Genomic DNA, 27573 nt, shown 5'->3' on the forward strand with positions numbered 1-27573 from the left:
CTCGTGAGTGGTCTAGGACAGTGTCTACTGGAAGACAGGGTCTTTTCTTAGACTAAAGGCTTGGCCAGGGCTCTGGACTCTGAAGCACCTCCCACTTCTCTCTAGCTAGGTCTTTGCCTGTAATACAGAAAGAGATCCATTGCTCCCTATCTCACCAAATGGGGCCCGAGTGAGCTTTTTTCCTAGAAGTGTGTACCTGCAATTTACAAGAGTTATCTGTAAGAAAGAGAACCACTAAGTAGTAATTAGGTTTTCTCTATTTTATTAATAAAACAGATTTTTGCAACAATTTATTAAAAATTGGTTTTCATGCAGTATAAGGGGTATACAAGAAATTCTCCATGTATTCTCTCTTTTTTTTAAAATAATTTTTGACAGTTCCAGTCTAGATTAAAGCATTTTGTGCACTATCATTGTTGGAAAATGCCATTGGGGCATAGCTCGTCATAAATTTTTACAGTACATTTTTGCTGCAGTATAAAAAAAACAGAAACATTAAATAGCTATAGTCACTTTTGTGGGCCTTATTTTCTGCAGGAAATTAAAAAAAAAATGTTGTGGGAGAAACTACAGTTGCATTGGAGACAAAGAATGTACTGCATGATTTAAACCTAAGAAACAGCACACGGTCAGTATTCACAAAGAGTTACAGACACACACTCACCGCCAACAGTCCAATACTTTTTGGAATTATTTTTTTTGATTTGTTTCCTGCTATGTTGGAATAATATTTTCTACAGAAATGTTTGTGTATACATTATATACAGTATTATTGTTCTTTTTTGAAAAGTAATATTTATTTGTATTAAATAAAGTCCTGATGAAGTTTATTAATAAATTAAGAGAATACTGGCAACACACATACATACACGCTCACACACTCACACCAGACGACACCTTCAGTGGTTAGTGCTCAAACCGAGTGATGTGTCCTACTCCCTGTGCGGTAGACTTACTCACTGTTGTCCTAACACTTCCAGGTGCCTCCATGACCTCTCAACGATACGTGTGCAGGGAGAGATTCTGTGATGCCCCCAGTGGATTAAGCGCCATGTGTTTCAAAGGTAATATAATCAGGAAGGAGGGAGCAGGGGCATCCGCAGTGACTCGGTTGATATAATCTCCTCTCTCATGCAGATACTAAAATGCTATATCCTGGGAACACTGATGGGGAAAAGATTCATTCCTATGGCATGAGAGAAGACAGTGCAGTAACAAAAGGACACGCACACACACCCTTCCCTCTCCACACTGCCCTATTGTGCTAGCTTAATTAATACAAGATTTAGAAATGGCAGCTGGCCAGTATCACCAATGTTGCATGCCAAATTGCCATCCAGTTGGAGTGGCCAAGGCTGGAGACAGCCAACACGGTTGGAAAAAAAGTGAAGGCGGCAGTAATTTCATCTCTCTCTCATCATGCTGGGCACACGGGTGTTGCAGAGTTTCGAAGCACTACCCCCCCCCTTAAAAAATAATAATGAACAGAGACAATGGTGCGTACAACACTTGGGGATTTTTTTTTGTCTGTCTCCAGCGCTCAGCCACACTCTGAATGTTGCTTCTGCGCCATTCACAAGATTTGCATATCCTGCTCACAGCTTGCCATGGGAAGGAACAAGAGCTTTACATAAGCACATTTCTTCATGAATAGGCCCGGCTCACTCAATCTAAAGATTGTGTGGGTGAGGCCTTTTCACAGAGCAGTGCTTTTCAACTGGTGGTACTTCACAGTGTGTTTGGTGGGTTGAGTACCAGCAGCTGAAAAGCACACTTGTCGGTGCATGGAAATGCAGGCGCCTTAGCTTGCTCCGAGCGTCCTATACGCAGTAAGGCAATGGGGAAGATTAGGCCTTGCTTCCATGCCGGTCCAGTGCAGAATCCACCGTGCTTGGGGTTATGTGGAAAGTGCCCTATAACTACATAAGCGATAAGAACATCAGAGAATGCAGTATCTTCAATAATGCGAGTGCTGTGCCCACAGCAAGGATCCCACTGAAATTCTCTGTTTCAGGTAATTGTGGAAAAGTTCTTTGGATCACACATGCACAATCTTAATCACTGCAGGCTTGCACAGAACCACTAGCAGACAGGCAGCACATGCTTGTATCAGACCTCTATCAGTTAGTGATGGAATCACTCAAACATTTCATTTGAGCTTCCTGCTGTTACACTCTGATAAGAATTCAGCTGCTCTTTTAGGGAAGGAGTAGATTGAATCATGATTTCTCGGGGGGGGGGGGAGACCATTTTTTAAAAAATAAAAAATGTCTTCTACAAAAAACTTAGTCACTTCTTGCCTTTAGTTTTCTAATTCGAAGGACAAGGGGGATTCCCTAGCCCATATTAGGCGAACTTGGTTCAGACTGTCTTATTCTCAACTACCACTGTCACACACGCAGATATGAAGCAAAGGTTGTGTATATACTATCTGTGCCTCTGCAAAATTCAGCTGCAGCAGCAAAGTGGTGCCTAAACATCCCACCCCCCACCCCGCCTTGCTAAATTAACTGTACTGTAATTATGTTGTGGTTTAAATCAAGCAAACTCTGGGGAGGGGGACAAGCCATCCTGTGACATTAAGACTTCCGAAGCCATTCTCAGCCTTGTGCTGTTGGACCTAGTTTTCAGTATGCAGATGGCCACCTCTGGAACCCTGCATCTCATCAGGGGGAAGGAATGGCTGCAAATAGCATCTTGTTTTCCCTACCTGGTAGCCTTTCTGAGATCCTGGCCCTGGCCCTGCTTCCCCCTTGAAGCATTCTCCATCCCAAGCGTATCTTGAGATGTGTGGGCTAAGTGAAAGTCTCAATGACACCCGAAGAACCGTTTCAAAGTGTCTCCTCCTCCCCACTGAACGTAGTCCCAGAAATGAATGTCGGCCCAACTAGCCGGTGCCTCCAGCACCTGAATGAAATCCCTGCAAAACAAAAGTGTTTCCATTTCAGTTAATATAACTCTCAGTTGATGCAATCAACTTTTTGCACGTGGCTCCACATTTTTCAGTAGCCGTATAAAGTTTAGTGACACTTGAGCGGGGTTCTTTTGTCTTTGTCGAGTCTATGTTTCCCAGCCACCCTGGCCTCTGTAGAAATCTGGGAAGAAACATGGGTTTGGTGACTTTCCTCAGGAAGAAATAAAAACGTCCACAAGTAAGGCTACAGATCAAACCTCCGGGTGACCCTCTCCACTTCACATGCTTTCCCACAGCAGTGGAGCTGGTCTTCCCTTGACGATGGCCTCGTAAAACTAGTTCCTCTGTGCTAAGAGTAAGAGAGTATGTAGAAGGCAAGAGTTTCACACAAGACGTTCGGTCCAGCCATTGAGTACCAAAAGCAAGTTCACGGAGCTCTGGTCCTCCTACAGGCCAGAGACCATCACACGGAAAGATGGCGGCACGTGCCGGTGCCTTGGACTGGCGCTGGGGCTGACGCACGGACTGGCACAGCTGGCATCGACCCCTCCTATTGATGGCAAATAGGCATGATGGAGAATGGGCAGTTGTAAGGAGAGTCGACGCTGTATGCTGCAAAGGCAGAAAGGAGAAAGATGAACAGGAAGGAAATGGAGCGAGGGCTTTGCTAGCAGGCTATTGACAAAGTGTCCCTCGTTTGTGAGATGCCTTACAGCCACAAATAAATCCAGTGGGCGGCCTGACAAAATAGCCCATGGAACGAGCAAAAGCAATACACCCAAGTTATAATACCACTTCTTTCTTAACAAACTACTGTGAGGCCTTGGGTCTTCGCTTTTCTCTTTCTTTGCTCATTTGTAAAGCTAAATGCTTGCTTGCTAGCCACCTAAGCCCAGCATTAATGCTGAGGCAGTATTTTGTACATAACAGAACACAGAAATGTCACCATGCTTGAAAACCAGAACTTCAGGTCTCCAGAGTTGGCTGGGGGCACCGTTAACAAGGCCCTCAAATTACAAAAGATTTTGTTTTACTAAATCTTGCCATAAATATGTATGTGTTCGAATGATTAACATTTTACTCAGAAAGACCAAGGGCACAGCGACAACTGTTAGCTTGTATCTCAAAGGATCCTTTGAGACATAATTTTGTAAGTAAGCGATGCACAGATTTAACAAAAAATGCTAAGGGCTGAGGAAGCAACCTCAGTTCTTGTGACCATGTAACAAGAAAGAACCATGCTACTTACTGTTCTGGGGAATTGATATCTTCTGTAAAGTCTTTGCTCGTTCTGGAGGGCTCTGTCGTATTCCACTGGGCTTGCGGATTTTGATCAAGGTGGTTTTTCAATACAGCCTTTTCACCATCTAGAAAAAGGGAGAAAAGTGTCTTATATTATCATTTTTCCAAAGTAAATTTATTTTTCCAGTGCTGCAGGGATGATTCTGTAATCTACCACAGTGCTTCTAAACTTATTTACTGAATCTACTGAATTCTTGTGATAGCTAAGAAACATACCATTAAAATAATAATAATAATAATAAAATAATAATTCTATTGTTTATACCCTGCCCATCTGGCTGGGTTTCCCCAGACCAATTAGATGTATTAAAATAATGCAAAATATAAAAATATGACCCTGACAACAGATGGTTAGTTTGCAGCATCCAATAATATCCTCAACCATCAATTAGATTTTAAACACATTGAAACATACATGCTTTTACTTGCACCCCCAATTACTAGCAACTCTCTCCGTTGGTGAGAAATTCTGGAGGGACATTGTCACTTCTTTGTTCCCAGTTCCAAAAAGCAGGTAGTCTGTCTGTCCTGCCACCACCCAAAACGAAATTGCTGTTGTACAAGTGACTGGATGAAGATCTGATCCCTTGCACACAGCAATACACAACAGTTCTCCACCTGGCCCAGAAGAGCTCTCTACAAAGCACAGTGAAGGTGGTAGCTGCAACACACACAGTGCAATCCTGTACATATCTATGCAGAACCCTCCACTGCCTTGTGAGGTATCTCTGGGAGAAGAAAAAGCTAAGGAGCAAATCCTACACAAATCTGGAGTGCAGTCCCTAAGACCGTTGGGTGGCATCTTGTACACCTCCTTCCGGCAACTCCTGCCGCCAACCTGTTGCCAAACGTATTGCTCTGCTTTCCTCTGGACCCCATCAGTGAGGCCGAGAGAGGGGTCCTGTTGTCTGGGCAATCCAAGACCTCCATACATACTGCCTAGGCATGCGTGCTGGCAATATCGTTTTGGTGCTGCTAACACAGCTGTTTGACTTCACCCCTGGAAGCACACTCCATTGTCTCTCAAGACAGGCAGATGCCAATTACGCAGAGTATGAGCCATGGAGCTTATTGTGACTTTCTGCTAGGAAGGTGTGTGAAGCCAACCCATCAGTTGCTGAATGGAGGAGATAAATTCTTCCCTGGAACTTTATTTCCTCCCCCCACCTTGTTTTAATGCCTTCCCTCCTCTCTTTGGTGGCAATGGTGGCTGCAGTGCTACCCTCAGGAACCGCTCCATCTCCCAGACCTTAAAGCAAGCAGACAGCTTGAAGACATAAGACCCAAAGTCAAAACAGCACTCTTCCTTCTCTCTTCTAGGAAAACACAGCTGAATTATTCAAGACCTAGACATTTCTATGTTTAGAAATATGTCTCAAATCCTGGGCTTGTTCCAAATGCTGCAAACCAAACACAATCTCACTCTTGGACTCCACTGCTCCCAAAGGGCTATAAGCAACACCTTTGGCAGCTCACTAGGGCCACTTCCTGCTTTGTTCTGTGTGACTCCCAATACCTCTTCTCTACGCCATGCACCCTGATCGTCCTATGGCAATAAAAAAAACAAAGGCATTTGTTTTTCAACCAGCTAGACAGAAAAACAAAATCCCACCAAAGCACCATTAAGCATTTTGTAATTTAGAACAAACCACAGAGCCTAGGGCTTGCTGATCAGAAAGTCGGCGGTTCGAATCCCCGCGATGGGGTGAGCTCCCGTTGCTCGGTCCCTGCTCCTGCCAACCTAGCAGTTCAAAAGCACATCAAAGTGCAAGTAGATAAATAGGTACCGCTCCAGCGGGAAGGTAAACAGTGTTTCCGTGCGCTGCTCTGGTTCGCCAGAAGCGGCTTAGTCATGCTGGCCATATGACCCGGAAGCTGTACGCTGGCTCCCTCGGCCAGTAAAGCGAGATGAGCACCGCAACCCCAGAGTAAGCCACGACTGGACCTAATGGTCAGGGATCCCTTTACCTTTACCTAATTTAGAACAAGGCTGTATTGCTGGAGGCCACTGCATCCTGCAGACAGCAGTCCCACAACTGGAGGCACAATTTGTGAAACCGCACAATTACCCAGGAGCGACCAGGTTCTAAAGTAAAACGGCCTTAATCCTTGCCAACGGACATATGAGTTTCAACTCCCTCCTTTAACAGTGACAGTTCTTCTGATGCCTTGTTATTTACCTACATGTCAGGTTCCTGATCATTCTGTCTGCTGCATGAACCATCACAGTACTACACAGCCCCTTTATCTGAAACCGTGTCACATTAAAATAAAGTTCATTATTCCCTTGTCCCAAAAACCTCAGATCTATTTACAGCGGCATTGTCTATTTTAACACACAAAGTAACTCTGCTAAGATAAACATTCTTTCCTGTCAACAGTTACCCTTTAAAAGATTTCCAAAGTAAACCAGGCTCACTTAAAAAAATATATTTCCCCCCCAATTTACTTTAGCATGGGGGGAGGGAACAAGGCAGGGAGAAGGAGTGCCCCTGTTTCTGGACTTGCCCAGGAGACCTTGGTAATACCCACTGAAAAGAAAGGAAGCTACACAGCAAAGGCTACTTGAATATTTCACCCCCATTCCATAATTCAGGACATTAGATTACTCCTAAAGCATATGCTGAAATGGAGTTGCTATACAGGGAAGAAAAGACGCAAATGCACAGAACAGCCCCAAAATGGCTTCTAGAGGCTGGCTATCTTAGCTAGATACAGACATTCCTTTTCAGAGAACAGAATACTAGAGTCATGTGAGGCCTGTTCAATGAGGCTCACATTTTGCTGTTTCAGATCGGTAGGAGAGAAGAGAAAGTGGCTGCAGATCAGCAATTCCAAACTGTACTCTGCCATTTTCGACTTTCATGCACCAGTAAAACTTTGCCAGTTTGGGAGATTACTATGGCCTGGTTCACATGTAACACTAAGCCAAACCATGGCTTAGTGTGGACACCACACACAATCTTCTGTTCTGAAGTTTTGATTATGGCTCCCACATGCTGCACAGTCCCTACGAAGCTACATCAATGTAGAATCTTATCAAAATACAGGGCGGTTTGGGTTGCGGAATCGATAAAATTCTGATCAATTGGGAAAAAACAATGCTGGTGTGAAGGGTTTGTTTCCTTCTTTTGTAGGGGATGACCAAAATTTCATTTTTGACCTCATTAACTACAATGTTCATATGACTGACAACAGTCTCTCTCTTGTCTATAAAGTGCCTCCAGAGCCTATCAACTTCTTAGTTTCTCTCACCACCAATTCTTCTATACCGTATGGGCCCGAATATAAGCCACACCCAAATGTAAGCTGCACCTTTAAAATTCGGGGGGGGGGGGAGGAAAAAAAAGGCAATACTCGAATATAAGCCACTCCCTTAAAATTCCACAGGCACTCACACCCGTTCCATTTTACCTTATGTCTGTTTCAGCAGCGATATCATAAAAGCCAATTTTTGTAAGGTCACAAATTTAAGCCGCACTTTAACTTTCCACAGTTGGAATTTGGGGAGAAAGTGAGGCTTATATTCAGGCCAATATGGTACTTTCTGCCATTGCTAAGTTACCAGGAAACTATGTACTCTGCAATTCTGCAAAGGCGCAACGCCTGCCCCCCTTCCAAAATGGTGACGGTGCTGTCTAAGAAGCTCAGCTTTCATATTACATGAAGGTGAAGTTAAGTTTTGAGCGTGTGGACAATGTCTGGTGAAAACCTGGTGTTTCCTTCTTAGGTTCTGTGTTAGGTAGGCAGTAACAGGTCACATAGCTATGCTTGTTAATGGAGGTAGTAAATATGAAGTGGTTTATAGAAGAGTTGACAGTGGTTTAAGAGAAACTTAGGTCCGTATGGTTAACATTAGAAAGCTGGAGGGCCAGATTCTCTTCCCCACCCCCAATTAACACTCCTCATGTCTCCTCATGATGCTAACCACCCACTGCCAGTATTTCATTTACTGGAATATATCCTAGACAGGGAAAAAGAAATAGGAGAAATGTGGAAAAAGGAGAAAATGTGGTTTTGACAAAGGATTTGTTGTCAAATCTGCTTCACTCCATCCCAAAATGCCTCGTGCATACAATGCTAGCTGACTGACCCTACCTGCCCACAGACTGTCTCGCCAAAGTGTTGCATGCTCTGGTTATATCCCGCTTGGATTACTGCAATGCGCTCTATGTGGGGCTACCTTTGAAGGTCACCCGGAAACTACAACTAATCCAGAATGCGGCAGCTAGACTGGTGGCTGGGAGTGGGCACAGGGACCACATAACACCGGTCCTAAAGGAACTTCATTGCCTCCCAGTGCATTTCCGAGCACAATTCAAAGTGTTGGTGCTGACCTTTAAAGCCCTAAACAGCCTTGGCCCAGTATACCTGAAGGAGCATCTCCACCCCCATTGTTCTACCCGGACACTGAGGTCCAGCTTCAAGGGCCTTCTGGAAGTTCCCTCACTGTGAGAAGTGAAGTTACAGGGAACCAGGCAGAGGGCCTTCTCGGTAGTGGCACCCACCCTGCGGAAAGCCCTCCCATCAGATGTCAAGGAAATAAACAACTATCTGACTTTTAGAAGGCAGCCCTGTATCGGGAAGTTGTTAATGTCTGATGTTTTAGTATGTTCTGATATATGCTGTGAGCTGCCCAGAGTGGCTGGGGAAACCCAGCCAGATGGGTGGGGTATAAATAATAAAGTTGTTGTTGTTGTTCCCTACCTTTATTTTCTGTAAAGTTCCGTATACTGAGGATGTCATTGAGCTCCTGATAGTGGTTCTGCTTAATATATGTTGTCTTGTCAGGGGTGTCTTGAAGCTGCATAGTGACTTCTTCTAAAGCTTTGTCCAACTGTTAAAAGAAAAACATGTTACAATAGCATTAACATATTTTGTAAGCAGGCTTCATTAACTTTTCTTGCAATCTTATGGACCAAAGTTATTTTTCTCCTCTGTGGGGTTGCCTCCCAGTCATGCATAAAGGTTCTAGTTATTTCTTCTAACACATTCCTGGACACCTAGACAGGCAATAGTGTCCTCTGTAATTCAGTGATACCATAGGTGCCGGCTCCAGGGGGCTGAAGCATTGTGGGGCCCCTTAATTATTATTTTAGGGGGGGGCATTATTGAGGCTGGGCACAGAGCAACGTCAGGACATCATGTGACATCACAAACGTGATGTTGCCATGTTGCATTGGCGTCCCTGATTGATAGGGTATCCACAGATGTGTCACTGGAAAAAATGGACCCATTTGCACATGGTATCCAAATGTAGGGGAAACACAGCACACATGTAACCCCCCATGTATTAAAACACTCATATAACTACACTGAGTGTATGCTTTTATTGTTTGTGCGTAGCTAATTTCCTATTGGTACTAAATGCATCCTCAGCCTGAGCGTGCCAAAAGCAGCAACTCTCAATGATGCCCGCAGATGTTCCTCCCTCCACACTGATGAATTCCTTTTCATCATTTGTCATGTTTATTAGATTGCAAGTCTACTGGTAAGGCCATGCCTTTTAAAAGAATAATAATTGTAGGCGAGTGCCAGTTTGAGCGCTTGTTTGCAGTTGTCATTTTGGTGCCCCCATTGAGATCCCTCTTGCAGTGCTGCTGCCAACCACCCGGTTCATTTGCTCCAATAGCAGCCAACTTCTAGAGGCGTGGGAAGCATCAAGGGTGAGTGGGTGGCTGGTCAATGGCGTTGAGAAAAGGTTGAGAGGATGCTTCATAGGTGACTGTAGCAGCTGTCAGAACTGAGAGCTGCAACAGACAACCAAAGACTTCTCATCGCACAGAGATTCTGTTTGGGAATCCTGTGTCATCTGTCACCCATAGTAAGCCCTTTCCATTCGGAACAGTCATAAGTCTTCAAAAGAAAACGACTTCTTAAGAAATCTCTCAGAGCTCTCTTTTATTCTGCTCTGAGAAATCTTTCTAGGGCACAGGCAGATACTTTTTTTCCTGTGATGCTCCCGAACACCTCTCTCAAATGCTCCTTCGTGTGAGGAACAGAGCACATTTCTCAACTTTTAAAGTGTCACAGCTTTGCTCTGATGCGTTTTGCAGTATTCCACCTCCTCACAAATTTTCAACCATAAAGGGGAGCATGCTCCCTCTGAAGTAAAAATAAAATAGAAATAACGCTCCGAGGTTTGAAATCCTTCAGCACACACAGCCTGTATCGCCAGCTCGTGTTTTTAAAACAGTGTTCACTGGGTTGATTCTAAAGGAAAACGTCAGGCCTGGATTTCCTGTCTCATAAGAAACTTGCTGCACTTTGTTCTCTATCTTCTTTCCTGGCTGTCCTATGAGGAAATGGAACTCCTGTCGCTCACCTCATCCAGAGGCCAGGATTTTGGCAAAGCGTGCATCTCCTGGGGGGTTCGGCCACAATAATGAGTCTATGTTCTGTCCAGGTTCCAAAAATGGAGGAGATAAGGCAGTCATTAAGTCCAGAGATTTCCCCAAAAAAGCATTCCTTCCTTAAAGCACTTTTTCATTCAGAAAAAAAGGTTTTGTGTGCAAATATGATGAGAAGGAACATTCTGCACATCATGTGTAGGTTGACTCTCACTTGCCCTCTCCCTCATCTTGGTGAAAGCGGTGGAAAGAAATGGGAGTAGCAGTCTCTGGCTCTGTCCACAGTAGGGCCTTAATGAGCACATGAGCCACTGCTTGCATGTGCCCATTTATGTGGTTTCATGCACATAAGAGCCCTTTCAGTTTTATGCCTCTGAAATCCATTTCAATGTTTCTTCTCCATATTAGTGGGCAGTGCTTGTTGGAAAGTATTTTTTACAGAGGGTTGTTTTCCACCCTCTTGAATTAGTTATTCCTTGCCCACCAAAAGTTCCAGAAATCTGAGGTCCGCTGTGGGCAAGTAGGCATTTGCTTACCTGTGCACACACACCTTTTTAAACCCTCTTTTTAAATTGTGAAATACAAGTTTTTCAATTACCAAATTTTCACAAAACAGCAGTCAAAAATGTGTGTTTGTGTGCTCCAGGCCAGGAAGCCTGAGATCTGTTTCAGGTATGCAAACAGGTATTTGTATGCAGGTATGTACACACCTTTTTAATTTATTTTTGAAATACAAGCTTTGCACAAAAGAGCACCCTTTTTTTAGTGCTATTTTGTGCAACTCTGGTATATAATCAGGATTTGGAGTTGCACACGTGAAAGGCTGCTGCTTCCTTTCTTTTCCGGCCTCCTGAACCTGTTTTTAATACAGCTGTTTTGTGCAGGAGCAGTTATGTGCAAAAGAGCTGTTTTAGAAAATTAAAGAATCTGCAAATGTGCCTTCAGCAACAACGAAAAAGGCAGACTGCATCCTTTCCTTTGGGTGGATGGAAGCAAATAGGTAGTTTGCACTCATGCCTAGAAACTTGGAGGCAGTGCCGTTGAAACAGCTCACTTCCATAAAGAGATAAATAAAGGAGATAGAATTACGTAACAAGTATACTTTAAAAGGTGGCAGATTTAATTTAAAAAGAATACATGTTCTAATCTAAGATGAAAGGGTCTAGGTGAGCTGAGAAAGCATCATCTTTTTTAAGAGATAAAACAGAAGTTTTCACATCAAACCCACAGGTTCGTAGCAGAGAGATGACAGTAAAACTCATACTATAGCGATCCCCTCTCCCTTTTTCTGTCCTGGGACACCATCTCTGAGTAAAGCCAAATTAGTGTGTAATCTGGCTAGATAGTAATATTTTACATCACACTGAGTTCAGCAAAAGGGATGTAAGAACAGTGGGATCCAAATGTGCTTAACTTTCTGCCCCAATTAATAAGCAGCTATGTGAGAGCAGGTGCTCCAGCTATAACCCAGAATACACTGCCCGAAACTTCGTTCAGCTTCATTGAATGCCCACAAATCCTAGTGTTATGAGACTAGTCACAACTTCTTCTAGTCCACGTCTTTCCATGCCATGCATAATTCTTATAAACTTCTATCTCTTTAACTACACAGTCCCAGATGCTTAAACCTTTCCTCATAGGAGAGTTGTTCCATCCCTTCGATCATTTCGTTTGCCCTTTTCTGAACCTTTCTCAACTCTTCAATAAACTTTTTGAGGTAAGGCGATCAGAACTTCACAGAGCATTCCATATGATTTGTATGGTGCCATTATGATACTGGCAAGTTGATTTCTAATTCCTTTCCCAATGATCCGTAGCATGGAATTAATATTTTTCACAGCCACCTCACACTGGGTCAACATATTCATTGAGCTACAACCACTACAACATCAAGGTGTTGTTCCTGGTCAGCCACTGCCAGTTTGACCCCTCCAGGAGCGTATATGTGAAATTAAGGGTTTTTTTTTGCTGCAAACACAGAGCATTTCACCACCACAGTGAGAGCATCATCGGGGAAGAAGCAGTTTAGATGGGAGAAATGGTCAAACTCCCTCCACACTCCTGCCCCATACTGGATCCAATACGGGTCCACGGTTGCGTCTAAGTGAAAAGCAAAACATCGAGAGATCCAGTCATGTACCTCACCTGTTTTGACACTTGAGTTTCAGATAGCTTGATGGCCTCTCAAATTGAGAATACATGCAGTGCCCGCAAGACAGAACAGTCTAACCCAGAACACACACTTAGCAATACCTCTGTTATTTTCATTCTCAGCTGGTGGTTTTCTGACTGTAGACCTTCCAACCTCGATGTGCTGGCCTGGTTGACACTGGTGACTGACGTGGATGTTTTTGAGTCATCTTTCTTCTGGTTCTGAGTGAACTGGAGTCCTCTGTTTCGGGTGGCAGCATCTGGATTTGTTCTCAGTGTGATTAGCTGAAAGTTGAAGAATATCTCATTTTATTTTAGTGTGCCTGTGCCCCAAAAAATGTTCATTGAACGTGCATTCAAATGTGTAATGCTGGATTTGAGGCATAGTCTTCAGTAGCGCCTTGCCAATTTTATCATCCATGTGAGCTAAAACTATCTAACCACTTCCCATAATTTAGCAAAGGCACCTTAACGTGCTACTTAGCTAATGTCAGAAGCTCAAAATAATGTGTAAGGGGCTGCTGATATGGCTTCTTCCCACACTAGTGTCAAACCTCCAGGAAACTAGACTTCTCCTAGGAATCACAGGTTTCTGACATTACTGATGAAATGAAGAAATGATCCCTGTGGCTTCCAAACCTCCCCTGGAAGGTAATATTTGAAGGATTCTGAAAACAACTTTTAAACACCCCCCCAATTCCATTTCTCCTTTTAGAGTTCCCTTCTTCAGTATTGAGATACCATAATTTACTAAACTTTGGCCAAAGAGATTAGAAAATTCCATTCATATGCCAATGTGGTTAAGTGTTTCAACCCAAAGTAGATGGACTTTGTACATTCATTATTATTTATTGATTAAAGTTTATTACACACCCTTCACTATAAAACCTCACGGCAGGTTACAATAGTGTAAAACGAGAATATTAAAATTAGTTTTAAAAATTTATAATTAAAGAATGGAGTGGGTCTATCTATCAATATTGATATGTATATTAGGGGTACTCCTAAAATATAGACCTTCTTCTTCCAGGGCATGGCCCTGCCCATATTCCCACCTCCCGGAGTCAATATCTTAGAACACATAACATAAGATTTTATTAGGATTCAGCATCAATTTATTGACCCATATCCAGCCTATCACTGTTTTCAGGCTGGTTAGCACCTGAGCCACAACATTAGGAGGATATGAAGTAGTAGTATTCATCTCAGCCTTTAAATAATTTGCCCATGCATGGATAAAATATAATCCAATTTAGTAACCTAACAGCAATGTTAATTGTGAAAACCTGGCCTTTCACAATAATGGGAAATCACCACGGCTCTCTCTAGTGACATTATGTGGTGGGGCAGAGCTGTGGAGCCACCTTCCTAAGGGCTCACCCAGACTTCTTTTTGCACCATGTTTCTAGGCACAGGTCTGTGCTTTAAAGCTCTGTGCTGCGTCTGCTGTCTCTTAGACCTAGCTCTCCCTGAGGTGTGTCCCAGCTGTACCACCAAAGATTACAGGTGGGGGCTTACGACTGAATAACAAACACCAAAAGCCAGCATGTAAAGGATAAGGCCAGGCTAGAAACCTTTCCCTGAAAGGATCAGGACATGATCTTTCATTTACTTCCTGCATCCTGAATAGCTATAGCTCAGGCATGGAAAAATCCAGGAATGGCAAAGATAGAGGAATGATCAATTAAAATCTGGCGTAAAGCCCAAATAGTTAAAGCTACAAATATGGTTAGGGAAGGGAGTCAAAGCAACAATATTTTTAATTGAAGAATGGAATTTGCGTTCCCGCCCATTTTTTTTACTGGAATGGTAAAATGCAGGGTGAAGTAAACCCCTATGTGATATTGGGAAAATATAATTTTTGTATCTATTAATGCTGGCTGTTTCGTTATGTATACTTTTATAAATATTCACATCTATATATTTATATATTGTATTACAGTCATACCTTGGAAATCGAACGAAATACGTTCCAGAAGTCTGTTCGACTTCCAAAATGTTCGGAAACCAAAGCGTGACCTCTGATTGGCTGCAGGAAGCTCCTGCAGCCAGCTGGAAGCCGTGGAAGCTCTGTTGGACATTGAGTTCAAAAGAGCATTTGCAAACTGGAACACTCATTTCTGTGTGTGCGACGTTCAGGAGCCAAAACGTCTGAGTACCAAGGCGTTCGGGATCCAAGGTACTACTGTATTACAAATAAGTAAAGGGACCCCTGACCATTAGGTCCAGTCCTGACCGACTCTGGGGTTGCGGCGCTCATCTCGCTTTATTGGCCGAGGGAGCCGGCGTTTGTCCACAGACCGCTTCCGAGTCATGTGGCCAACATGACTAAGCCGCTTCTGGCGAACCAGAGCAGCGCACGGAAACACCATTTACCTTCCCACCGGAGCTGTACCTATTTATCTACTTGCACTTGACGTGCTTTTGAACTGCTAGGTTGGCAGGAGCTGGGACCGAGCAATGGGAGCTCACCCCATCGAGGGGATTTGAACTGCCGACCTTCTAATCAGCAAATCCTCTGTGGTTTAACCCACTTAGTATTAAAAGAAACTTCTCTCTGACATCTAGATTCTTATGTGTAATTTATTCATAGATAACCAGTCCCCACAAGTGATACTGCCCTAGACAAAGCTTTGCTTTGTCAGTTCTAGACAGAAGTAGCTTTCCATCTAATCAAGATATGGAGGGAACAGGGCAACTACTTGATGGAATAACTGCATATCCTTAGGAAGGTGATATTTCACCTTTCTTTCATGGAATTCAATATGGCAGATGTGGACCCCTTCCCTCATTCTATTCTCACAACCACCCTGAGAGAGGCAGATTATGCTGAGAGATGCAGTGACTGGTGCAAAGCCACCCTATAAGCATCACCCGAGTCTCACCAGTCTTAGTCCAACACTGTAACCACTGAAATCACGCTGGCTCTCAACTTACGCTTTAAGAATCATGGGCACAATCCAGTGAGCAACCATGTCCTTTTGCTGTTCCAGTTCAGTTCAGTGGGGCTTGTGCAGGAGAATTTCCCAGTGCAGGAGTGAATTTAATAGTCCTACAAAAATTATATGCAGATAACAGACCCATAATGAGTCAATGTGCTTACCTTCGGAACAAAGACTAAGCAGAGCGTAATAGTACTACAAAATATAATGACTAGTGCCACAATGCAGAATTGAACATTGGGCTGGTCCCGTGTGAGAAAGGAAACAGCAGCTCCAATAATGCACATGATGCCCACATTGTAAACACTCATGCCAATGTATTTACTGTCGTTCAGAGCAGGAATGCTCACATTTCGAGTCTCCCAAGCCAAAAAGCAACCAAATAGCTGAAATTAGAAAGAGAGAAGGAAGTGATGATTGTTAACACAATAAGCACAGTGATAGGTTTGCATACCAGACATCAAAAGAGTTCTGTTTCTATTTCTATCTGCATTCTGCTTTAAGCAGCTTATCTTGACAAATGCAAGACAGGGCGAGATCCAGGCAAAGTTAAGCACATTTAACTTCCACCGAGTGATCCCATACTCTACCTCTCACTGGAATAACTGAAACTATTTAGCTCTGGCTGGATTTAGCCCACTAGTATTTCATTTAATTGGGGGGGGGGAGGGGCGGTTGCTTGTGAGGTAAATAATTACATGATCCACCCCCTAAGCACTTGGGCATGAATTACAGGTGTGATATTGTGTGATGTGGGTGCAAGCATGGGGCACATAAACTACCACATCTCCTGGGTCTTCTCTTATCGATAGGAAAGATGATATGGGAAATAAACTTGTTTGGTATTGGTAAAAAGACTAATTATGATAAATGGTTAAGAGGCTCATTTATTTTAAAAGAATTGCACTTGCTACTTTAAATATACTGGGGCATTTGTATTAAGCTGGAGCTATTTAAAATATTTATCAATCAGCATTTTTTTTTTGCTAGTAGCCCATTAGAACATGGCATCAACTCTCAGAGGTTACAGCCTACTTCTTCAGCTGGCTGCAGGGACTTAAAAGGCTGCCATCATTTCAAAGCAGACACCAACCCACGCTTATCAATGACACGGGAGAGTATGGAATACGTGATGATAAATGGCTCACTCAACTTCTTCCTCATGAGGGAGGAGTCCGTAGTCTCTATCTACATTACCATTACAACTTTGGGTTTTAATTTCATTTGAGCAAAATAGTAACCTAACATTTTAGCCATTTTAGGGCAACAATAAATAAAACTGAAAGTGTCCCAGTAGGCTTCGCGGCCAAGTGGGGATTTTCATTTAGGTCTCTCCACTCCCTAGTCCATCGTTCTATCATGACACCATACTGGCTCTGAGCTACACTTACCATTAGACTTACCATGAGTAGGCCTTTGTAGGCATAAACAATGCCAAGCCAAATGGTCATGTGAGTGTTTTCACAGTGCTCCAAAATGGGAAGAATAGAAATATCTCGGCCTGCAGGGTCAGGCTGCAAGTAAAGAGAAGAGAAGAGAAGAAAGGATTTTATCCCTGAGCTTATATACATGAAAAATGAATATTGTAGTCAGGCCAGAGACTGTTGGAGGCAGAAATCGTGGGGGGGGGGGGAATGCTAATGAACTGGAAGCAGGTTCTTAGGCCCATGCTACACTGCTCAAGAAAAATACCACACTGAATGGTACATCCGTCAGTCATATTACCGTAAGCTTCTATCCTTGTCATAAATTATATTGTAAAATAAAATATTAGAAGGTCCTCAATGCAGCAATATTATTTAGCATTTATAAGGCACTTTTACAACATTCACAGCACTTCATAGACATTATCCAACAATTTGTACAAGACCCTTGCAAAGTTGGTTTATATTGTTATCCTCTTTTTACAGGTTGGGGTGGTCTGAGAGTGACGGCGGGTGCTTTGCCTAAGGGATCATGGTATAGATGGACTTTCTGATGCAAAACCCAGTTTATAAATTACTATTCTGTACCAGGCATGCAAAGAAGTAAGGGGAATTTCCCAGTGGTTTTTGTATAATGTATTTGTTGTTTTGCAACATTTTAAACCGAAAAGTTTAGAAGATGTTGGCTTCACCAGTACAAAAATCTGGACATTATATTGCATTGGAACGGACATAAAACAAATTAAACTGCAGCTATGGATGTATTAAGCATGATATGATTAATTGCAAGTTTTAATAGGTTTATAACCATGAGTTATAGATGATAAGTTTTCTGATGAAAAGTTAAAATTATGATAAATTTTCTGGTTAAAAGATAAAATTATGATGAATTTTCTGATGAAAAGATATCATTAGCTGCACACCACCTACTCTTCTTTTGTACATTTTGATATTGTTAGAATTAACACCCAGCAGAAAGATGATGATATATTTGAACACCGGCTATTTTTTAAATATACAGCAAGTAAAATGCCCTTTGTGTTTTCTCCTTCAAAACTTAAGGATCTCTTAGCCTCTGCTGAAGATGGAGCTTCGTAAGCGCTTCTGGAACTTGATAGCATCTCTGACACTGGCAGCAGTTTCTGGATCCTGTGTTCAGCAGCTCTGCATGGGACTGAATTCATGTTAGGCTGTCATTCCCAGCTTACTCCAATTACTTCCAAATCTGCTGAGGCTTTTAGCTGTCAGCCCCTGAGGATTTCTCACAGCCCCCCACTCCCCATTAGGATACCTCAAACTTTCTTTTGTAAAGGATTTCCAGATTTCGTGCTTCAAAATGTTCACATTTCCCATCCCGTACAACAATTCTCACAAGCCAGTCAGGGGAAATAGCATCTCCTGCTTCTAGATGCCAAGAACATAACACTGAAGTTTGGGGCAATGCAGAAGGGAAGTAGAAAAAGTTAGAAAATGCAGTCCACTCTCAGTGCCCACCACTCAGACTAAGCTAATAAAAGAAGCGTATGAGAGAGTGAGGAAAGCTTACAGAGGTGCCCAAGGCACAGAACAGACAAGACCAGGGTCACTACTTTTAATATTCCTGCACTTGTGCCTCTAATAGTAGCATCACAGAGATATTTCCCCCCTCCCCATGGATGGAAATAAAAGATGGGGGAGAGCTCCAATGGCTTATCCCCCCCCCCCGCCCTCAGCACATTAGCTTGCAGTGAAAAGCATAACATCAAGTCCTATTCTCCCTGGCGCTCCACAGATTAAGGGTTACTAATTGTTGCAATCCGGAGAATTTTGAATCTCAAATGGATGTAGGCAAAGATAGAAGTCCTGATGACTTTAGCAGGTCAGATATGGTAGTAGCAATGTATCTTACTGTAGTCAAAAAGGAGTTATCTGGGTTGCAACCTGGCAATGCTGTCGTTCCTCAAACTACTGGATTTCAGCACTGAACTCCACCATTGTTCATTTTCCCAGGAAGACTTTGCTCTTTTTTGCTAATCTAAACTGCCAAAACATGAACTTTGGGTTTTCACATTTATCCTGCTCCAGCAAAGCCTTAAAACATTAAATACCTTACAGTTGTCAGTTTCCCAAAGGAAATCCACTTTGCTCAGAACTTTCAAATCCTCACTGCTAAGAAATATTTTTAGCCACTAGCGTTCATCCTCATCCAACAGGGAATCCTGTCCTGTAATACTGAGTTAACGGAAACCATCCTGCAATGAGTTCTGATAGGGTAAACAAGTATGTGCTTAGACCAAATATGTATTCGTCTACCAGGGTGGAGATGGCTTCTTTGGCAGGAGTTTCAGAAACCTTCAAATGCAGAACATGTGGCAAACTCCATTTTAACATCTTAAATAACGACGAGCTCAAACCCGGTGCAGCTTTTCACTTGGCTGACCTAGATATTTCACATCAAAAAAAGGCGGCTGCGAAAAAGCTTAGGGGATCCAACTCATGTTTTTAAAACATCCTAGTAAGAAAGTGTAACGTCATCAACAAGTGTTGTGAAACATGCTTCCAAAACAAAATTCTATACAAGCCACCTCACGTCAGGAACAGTCACACATTATTTATCCTGGAAACATGCCTTCCCTTTCCATTTGTGTCTCTGCTCAAACAGCTTCATAAAGGGACGCCTTTTTTGTTGTACTTACTGAGTTTTAAAGATGAGACAATGCTGTTAGAGCTATTTATAGAGTCATCTCTTGTGGATGCACATTTTCCCCATCGCTGCCGCTAACCAAGAAAATTTCTCAGCAAAATATATCCATAATTTATTATTTTCTCTTGTGTGGGCTTTTCTTTAAAAAGACACTGATTTTTATAAGCGTGACGGATCTGGGCACAAGTGGTGACTTGATTCTGCACTGCTGGTATAACAATCCCAACTTTACCCCGTAGTTACTGAAAACGACATAAAATTCCATCTAATTCCTTATGTTTTGTAATGATGAAAGTGGGTGGCATGTTTTGCTGGAACTCCTGCAACATTCTGCTCAATGCCAGTTCATTCCTACCCAGAGGGCAGGTTTCTACTCCAGCCGCCTCTTCTTTGCCCATCCTGTCTCGCCACCTGAGGCGAAATGGGAATTGACAACCTGTGTCCCACTTCTGTTGCCACACCCTGTCTCTCGCCAAACTTGGTGTGAGCTGGGGCACTCCTCAAAGTTTTGCAGACTGGCTTCCTCTCAGGGGCAGGGAAGATGAATGGCAATTCCAAAGCGCTGGAATGCCTCTCTCTTGGCAGCAGAAGTGGTGGGGCTGGTGTGCTTCACCCCATGTCATGAGCTCTGCCTCTTTAGATCATGGGATCATGCCATTCTTAATTAAAGAAAGGAAGTTCTCTATTTTGGGGTCCCTCTTGCGGCGGAACAAAATCCTGCTCTCCCACCCAAGACCAATATTTTGATTTTCCCAACTGAACTTCATGAAATAAGTTCAATGGGAAAATTAAGAGTAGTCTACCCCTGAACAAGCCAGTCCTGGATGGATGCTTTGTCCATGTGCGCATTCAGGGAGGAGTAGGAACTCAATAGGCAAAGTGGGATGTACAACAAAACATTGCCGTGTGTCCTGTTGATATACAAAGCCCCGAGCCACTTGGGTCTAGGATACCATAAGGACCACCTAAGCAAGGTGGTGAGCCCACTCAAGAAGTAGCAGACAAAACCTGAGCCCCCCTCCCCCAAATTTTGAGCTGATGGCTACACAGATGATGCCTTGAAGGACTTCAATTATTGGTAAGCAACTTGTCTTTTTTGTTTTGTTAAAGTCTTTAGCTCATTTGCCGTAACCAGGGCAGCCCAGAATCCTAACAATACAATAAAAAGTTGTCATACATAAAAAGCAACTGAAGCCTCTATGAAACTGATGTCATGGGCTGGTACCACAGAAGTCAGTACAGTGCACCCTGAGAACATGACAGAAAGAACCTGTTAAGTATGGCAAACAAGCTCTGTGTTACCTGCAAATTTGTAAAATACAGTGTTTCACTCGTATCACTGGCAAAACCAGTTTTTGGCATAACACCTAGAAATAGCCTCCTGCCAATCTGACAGTGAATCACTAATGAGTAATCGGCTGGAGATGACTTTTCGACTGTTTGGGCAATCCCCCAACAGTAATTCTGCCTAGCTCCTAATACGCTATTGTGCTTTTAAGCACAACAACTGCTATTCCATCAAATGCCTTGCTGAAATCAAGATGTATTACACAGACTTTGTCTCCCAGCTCTCGGCTGTGTTATTAAGCAAGGGATGTGCCTCTCTCAAATTGATTCATGATCTGTTCTAGCCACTTGAAGGGTGCTGACAAGCTGCTGGCTGGCCTCTAGTACGATGGAATTACCTTATTCACACCCTTGAAAAATATAATTCTCTTTGCCCTTCTCTGGTCCTCCGGGGCTTTGCCTGTTTTTTTTCCCTATGAATCTGAAGACGAGGTTATTTATTTAATATATCCAACTAGAATTTCATTCAGCCAGGGCCTTCCCTATTTAAAAGCAATTAGGGTTTCCCCCTCAAGCTACTACATTTCTGTTCCGATGGCCAACCCTTCTTCGAGTCTCATTAACATTCAATACATTTACCATCAAGCCCCAATTTGCCTTCTCAAATGAAGGATGAAAGCAATTCTGCTTTCTTATCGTGGACCAGCAACTACTTTCTCACCATCCCATTTGGCCTTTGGAGTAGCATTTGCAGAGGCCTGTTAAGTGAGGGAGTTTCAAGGACTGTGGAAACTGTAGCCGAGGATGAGGTTCAATAAGAAGAAGACAAGGCTCGATTATTCACCAGGGGATTTTTTTCAATACCCCCCCCCCATTCGTCCAAGGAACTCAAACCAACATACATAGTACCCTGCCTCCCTGCACACACCAATTATACTCTCACAACAACCCTGTGGGAGGTAGGTTTAAGCTTAGAAACTACGACTAGCCTAATAATGTCACAAACTCTTTGTGGCATCTGCAGTTCGGCAGAATATTCTTCTTCCCAGGCTGAGAGGAAAAATGAGGAAAACAGGTTATTTATTGGGACAGAGTGACTTTTGCAGCTGTTATTAAAGCTGCAAAACAATGAAGCACGGGACAGAGTGAGGGAGAAATTTCTGGAACAATAGGATATCAGCTCCCCCCAAGGCCTGATGGTTAACAGCAACAACCGGGAAAAGATAGACATACCGTATTTTTTGCTCTATAAGACTCACCTTTTCCCTCCCAAAAAGTAAAGGAAAATGTGTGTGCGTCTTATGGAGTGAATACAGGCTGCATAGCTATCCCAGAAGCCAGAGCAGCACTCCTAGAACATTCTGCGCAGTGATCCCTTTTGCTGTTCTGGCTTCTGAGATTCGAATATTATTTTTTCTTGTTTTCCTCCTCCAAAAACTAGGTGCGTCTTATAGAGCGAAACATACGGTAACATTTTACAAGGACAGAAAGGAACACCACAGACAGAATAATTGCCACACACAGGAAGAACAAGGATATAGTTTGAGTGCCTCACTTGTAGATTTATAAATCATTTAATGTGTCAACACGAATAGAAGTTATTAACATTGCAGTTGTTGTATAAGGGATTATTATGATGACCAGAATGTCATTGAAATTAATAGGATTTTGGAATGTAGAAATAAAGAAAATCATCAAACCATCAATTCTAGCACACCTTATCTAAATTATATAATTTGGTATTTGAATGATTGGTATTAGTAATTGTATTATAAATTGGTATTGTTATAATGAGGCTATTATTGGATTGTAATTGAAAACTAAAAAAAAAATATTATCAAATTATTTATGGCTGCATAGATGGTGCCAGGCAGGCCGTGAGGAGAGCAAGTGGCCCTTAGACAAGTCCCTCACTACTGATTAGCAGACTCGGAGCTTGTCCACACCTGAGTTTAAATGCGTATTTGATGCTGTTTGGGCTCTCATTTGAGTAGTGTCTCCCTCAAGCAGCCCCCATCCTGCTAGTTTCCTCAGTAAATTTGCATCTCTCTGATCCAGAGATAACATAGCATTTTGAAAAATGCAACTCCAAGCCAAGCTTGAAACAGTATATGCATTGCCTTGGGGTTTTGTGTTGTTGTTTTGGAGATGGATCAAACATCCATTTCTGCTACCCACCTCCACTTTCCCACTTGTCTTCCAGTGCAAAGAGTAAGGCCATCATCTTTGTGCTTGTCCTAACAGTAAAATACACATTTGGGTTGATTTGCAGAGTTTAGGGCAGTATTCTCTAACCTAGTGCCCTCCAGATATTTCTGACTACAGCGTAAGTATCATAGCCAAAGAAATTGTTTCCAAATAAAGCAGCGTGCACTGAACCCCCAAATCTGCTCCAGAAAATTACCCAACCCTTTGCAATAGATTTTGGAGGAACAGGAGGCCCTGTTGTGTGACTGGAAGTTCAGTCACACAAAGTTGTATGTCACTCAGTGACAAATATTCTTATGCATAGCTTTTTGGCCTTCCCCTATATGTCATAAGAACCTCTGACTTGTTTCAAGAGTAAACTATGAAGTATTTGATTGGTATGTAGAAAAAACCGCACACAAAAAACCACTGGTAGTTTGATTTTCCTAGGGCTTTTAAATTTTGTATATTAATTTCAGTGGAGCTTTGATTTTTGTTAATGTGAATTTCCCTGTTGCAAACTCAGTATAAAATGGTATTTCAGAAATATCTCAGAAGCGGAATAAAGCAGGTAGCTTAGCCTCTAGTATTTCACTCAGATCAGTGAATCCTTTATGCAGCATTTCCCTTAAATAATTTAGCTTCCCCCCCCCCCCAGCAGATGTCATACCACATTCCCTTTAACATAGTTTTACCGGACATATTTTCACACTGACTGACTACACATAACTCTGTCATATGAAGGAGAATATTCCTAAAGCCACTCTCTGTTCAGACCCACCATTCTTTAAAAAAAGAAATAAAAGTCTAATGAGGCAGTTTCTTATGTTCCAGTGATTGCTAAACGAACAACACAGAGAACAAGGGACGGGAATTACGCTCTGCTTTAAAGCAAACTTGCAACGATTTATTGCAGGAGAGATTTAGTAAGAATAACAAGAAACCCTCAAAGCTTTTAAAGAGGTCTCTTCAAATGTGCCACAATTCTACTGATTTATAGCAATATAGTCAATATTGAAAAATGGTTCACTAAGCACAACAGTACTAGACGTGGCCTGAAAGTTTAAACCCTTTTCTTTCGGCTCCTTGCTGCTTAGCTTTTAAAATTCTACAGTGCCTTGTCGATTATTTTAAAAGTAGACAGTGTGTATTTTAAAAGTAGACTGTGTTCAACAGCGATGCCGAGAAGGGGGTCTTGTCATCTGGGCAGCCCAGGAGGTCATTTCGCTGCTGCTAATGCAGCAGTTTGACTTCACCCCATTGTCTCTTGACAGATGGATGCCAACAATATTCAAGAAAGGACAGTATTTAGGTCCCTTTAATAACGGCACAGAAAAACAGCTGGTTTATAGCGACAGAAGCTATATGTTTCCCTGTCACTGCTATGATCTAAATTCAGCATTTACACAGGAGAGATGGATCACGTGAGATGTAACTGTACCACAGCTGCCACATTTTTATCTGACCCTGCTCCTGTACCTGTGCAATATCAGAAATGCTTCCACTTCCTGAATTTTTGCATGTCAGGTCAGGTTGCAGCCGATCGCAGCTCCCACAGCAGCAAGAAATACGGTTTGAACCTGGACATTTTTAATCTAGCTGTTGCAGCAGCAGTGGTGGTGCAGGTACCACATCTAGAATGCATTGTTCTGAGGAAGGTCAAATACACCCCAGCCCTTTATCAAAACAAGGCAGGGAAGAGAGGGAGGAAGCATTAGGGAAATGACCAATACTGCCACTACTAATGTGACAGCAAAAATAATAACAGGTCAGTTGGTAGAGAATGACTATTAATCTCAGGGTCGTACATTCGAGCTGCACGTTGGGCATAGATGACCCTCTTGGTCTCTTCCAACTCTACAATTCTATGAATAATTATGAATGGAGGAATAGGAATAGGAACTACGGGGGGGGGGGAGAGAAGGACAGTGGTGGTGACAAGAAGAGGAAGGAGGAGGAGCAGCGTTGGAGAAGAGAAGACATCACTGCCTACCCCAGGAATCTTATGGCGGCCTTCCTTGAAAGTAGGAACCCAAGGCTGTGCATTCCCTCCAGCCCCTAACTAAACCGAAGGCAAAATAACAAAAGCTGAAGGGAAAGGAAGAGCAGCCAATCTGATTAGAGTTGAAGTCATGGTTCCAGGAGAGACGCCACAAAGACTGAGCCAGGTTGGAACAATCTTAGGGGAGCAGTGACGAGGGCCTTCTGGCGATTCCCTCACTGCGAGAAGCCAAGTTACAGGGAACCAGGCAGAGGGCCTTCTCGGTAGTGGCACCCGCCCTGTGGAACGCCCTCCCACCAGATGTCAAAGAGAAGAACAACTACCAGACTTTTAGAAGACATCTGAAGGCAGCCATGTTCAGGGAAGCTTTTAATGTTTAATAGGTTCTTGTATTTTAATATTCTGTTGGAAGCTGCCCAGAGTGGCTGGGGAAACCCAGCAGGGTATAAATAATAAATAATAATTATTATTATTATATAGCAAAAAACACATGAGAGAACCAAACACTGCTCTGTTTGAGGGGACAGATCTCCTAAATATTCCATTCCAAGAGATGAGGTTTACCTAGCTGTTCTGAATTGTTTTTGTTACTGTGTTTTAATGCTGTAAGCCACCCTGGGACCTTGCAAGTTAAAGACGGGAAATAACAAGCTAAATAATAGAACGGATGGGTGGGGTCTTTTCTGGAGTACCGCAGAAAACCCAGGTGTGCATACCATTAAAAATTGCACCACAAGCAGCAAGTGCAAAGACATGTAGTCTGCAAACAGAATTTCAGTATGTTGGAAGACACTAACCTTAAGTTATGGCAATGTGTCCTAATGCGGCTACAGCTGGTAGGACATGCAGCTTCTTCTTTCAAGGCTCTAGGATTACCAAATTAGGAAGTTTCTGGGATGACTTAATTAGGCTACAGATCAGACAATGAAAGCACCTGCGTGTTCCAGAATCCTCGCACTGGTATGTATAAATTGTGAGAGTACCTAGCTGATAAATTAAAATCAAGGCCAGCAAATATCAGCTGTAGCTTTCTAGCCCTGTATGCCTAAACTTCTTCATTTTTCCTGGTCAGCATGGAGATTTCTGGAATCTAGGAGTATACTTGAAAAAACAGCATATCTGGAGGGTAGCGTTTGGCTTGGTGGTTATAAATTGGGTAAGCTTGCATTAGCAGAACTTCAGGTTATGGTAAGTGACACTAGCACAGAATTTGGTAATGATCAGATTGAAGGACTGCATTCAGTTATGGGAACCAGATCTTGAGGAATAATCAATATTTCAGAGGAGCTCTGGGCATTTTCAGGGTGGCACCTCTGCTATGGAATTATTTTCCTATAAATGCTTGCCAGTTAGCTCCCTTACAGCTTTTACAAGGTTAGCAGGAAGGTCTTCATAAAGGGATGTTGGTTCTTTGCTGTATTATTTCTGCTTTCTAAATATAGTTTATTTTAACTGTAATTCAGGAGTTTTAATTGTATTTTGGGAGTTCTTAGATACTGAATTCATTTTCTGTTTTGTTTTGTTAGCTGCCCTGGGGATAGGATATGAATGTTAGCAACAATTTTAAAAATAAGCAGTAATATACAGACAGACAGAATAAAACTACAGATACAACACGTAATTTGCTTGGAAATGTGGTCTGAGGGGAAATGTGGTCTGTGTTAATTTGCAATAAGTGAAAGTCTAGTATAAACAGAATGGTATTCTCTCCCCCCCCCCCCAGTGTACCAATTTAAACAATTGTGCAATAAAGTGAGTTATCAAAATTTAAAAACAACTCACCTTTTGTGTCACCTTTCTAATTTATATTTTCAACAATTTTTAATCTCCTACAAAGCAGGAAGCTTATATAGGAAGTTACTGAGTCACACTGGTCCAATGAGCTGAGCACTGTCTATACCAGAGATGGGGGACCGACTTCAGTCAAGGGCCAAATTCAACCTTGGCTAACCTTCTGGGGAATGCATTCCATTAGTGGGTAGAGCACAAAACAAAAAGGAAGAAAAAGGAAGACACGCACGTACCTCTACTCACACATGGTCACAAAGATACAGGCACCAAGCATGCAAGCACAAAGGCATGCACACCCACACACATCCAGCATTTTCAGCCCTGGGGTGGAGGTGAAAGGACAGATCCTTCTGCCTGCTTTTTCTACCCTGCCTGGGCGGATATGTTACCTTTTGATCTTAAAGTTCAAGCAGAAAGGTTTATCTCCCATTCTAGCAGCTGCGGGGTGCTTAGTGCTGAGATCAGAGACCCCTCTGCCTGTTCTGCAATTCTAAAAGAGCAAGCAGAGGACTTATTCCCGATCCTAGTGCACTGGCTTCA

General features: G+C 42.7%; 1 protein-coding gene across 1 annotated transcript in view; it reads right to left on the minus strand.

Moving 5' to 3' along the window:
- Positions 1-245: 245 nt before the first annotated feature.
- The window catches only part of GABBR2 (gamma-aminobutyric acid type B receptor subunit 2), a 305888-nt gene continuing 278560 nt past the window's right edge, over positions 246-27573 (minus strand). The window contains exons 14-19 of the mRNA XM_081206236.1: positions 17063-17173; positions 15821-16045; positions 12820-13002; positions 8924-9053; positions 4164-4281; positions 246-3526 (exon numbers count right to left, since the gene is read on the minus strand). Coding sequence (XP_081062362.1) covers positions 3361-3526; positions 4164-4281; positions 8924-9053; positions 12820-13002; positions 15821-16045; positions 17063-17173 — 933 coding nt within the window. The 3' untranslated portion in view covers positions 246-3360. The remainder of the gene's footprint in view (positions 3527-4163; positions 4282-8923; positions 9054-12819; positions 13003-15820; positions 16046-17062; positions 17174-27573) is intronic.

The sequence above is a fragment of the Podarcis bocagei genome (genome assembly GCF_964188305.1).
Source record: "Podarcis bocagei genome assembly, chromosome: 8".
NCBI classification, from domain to species: domain Eukaryota; kingdom Metazoa; phylum Chordata; class Lepidosauria; order Squamata; family Lacertidae; genus Podarcis; species Podarcis bocagei.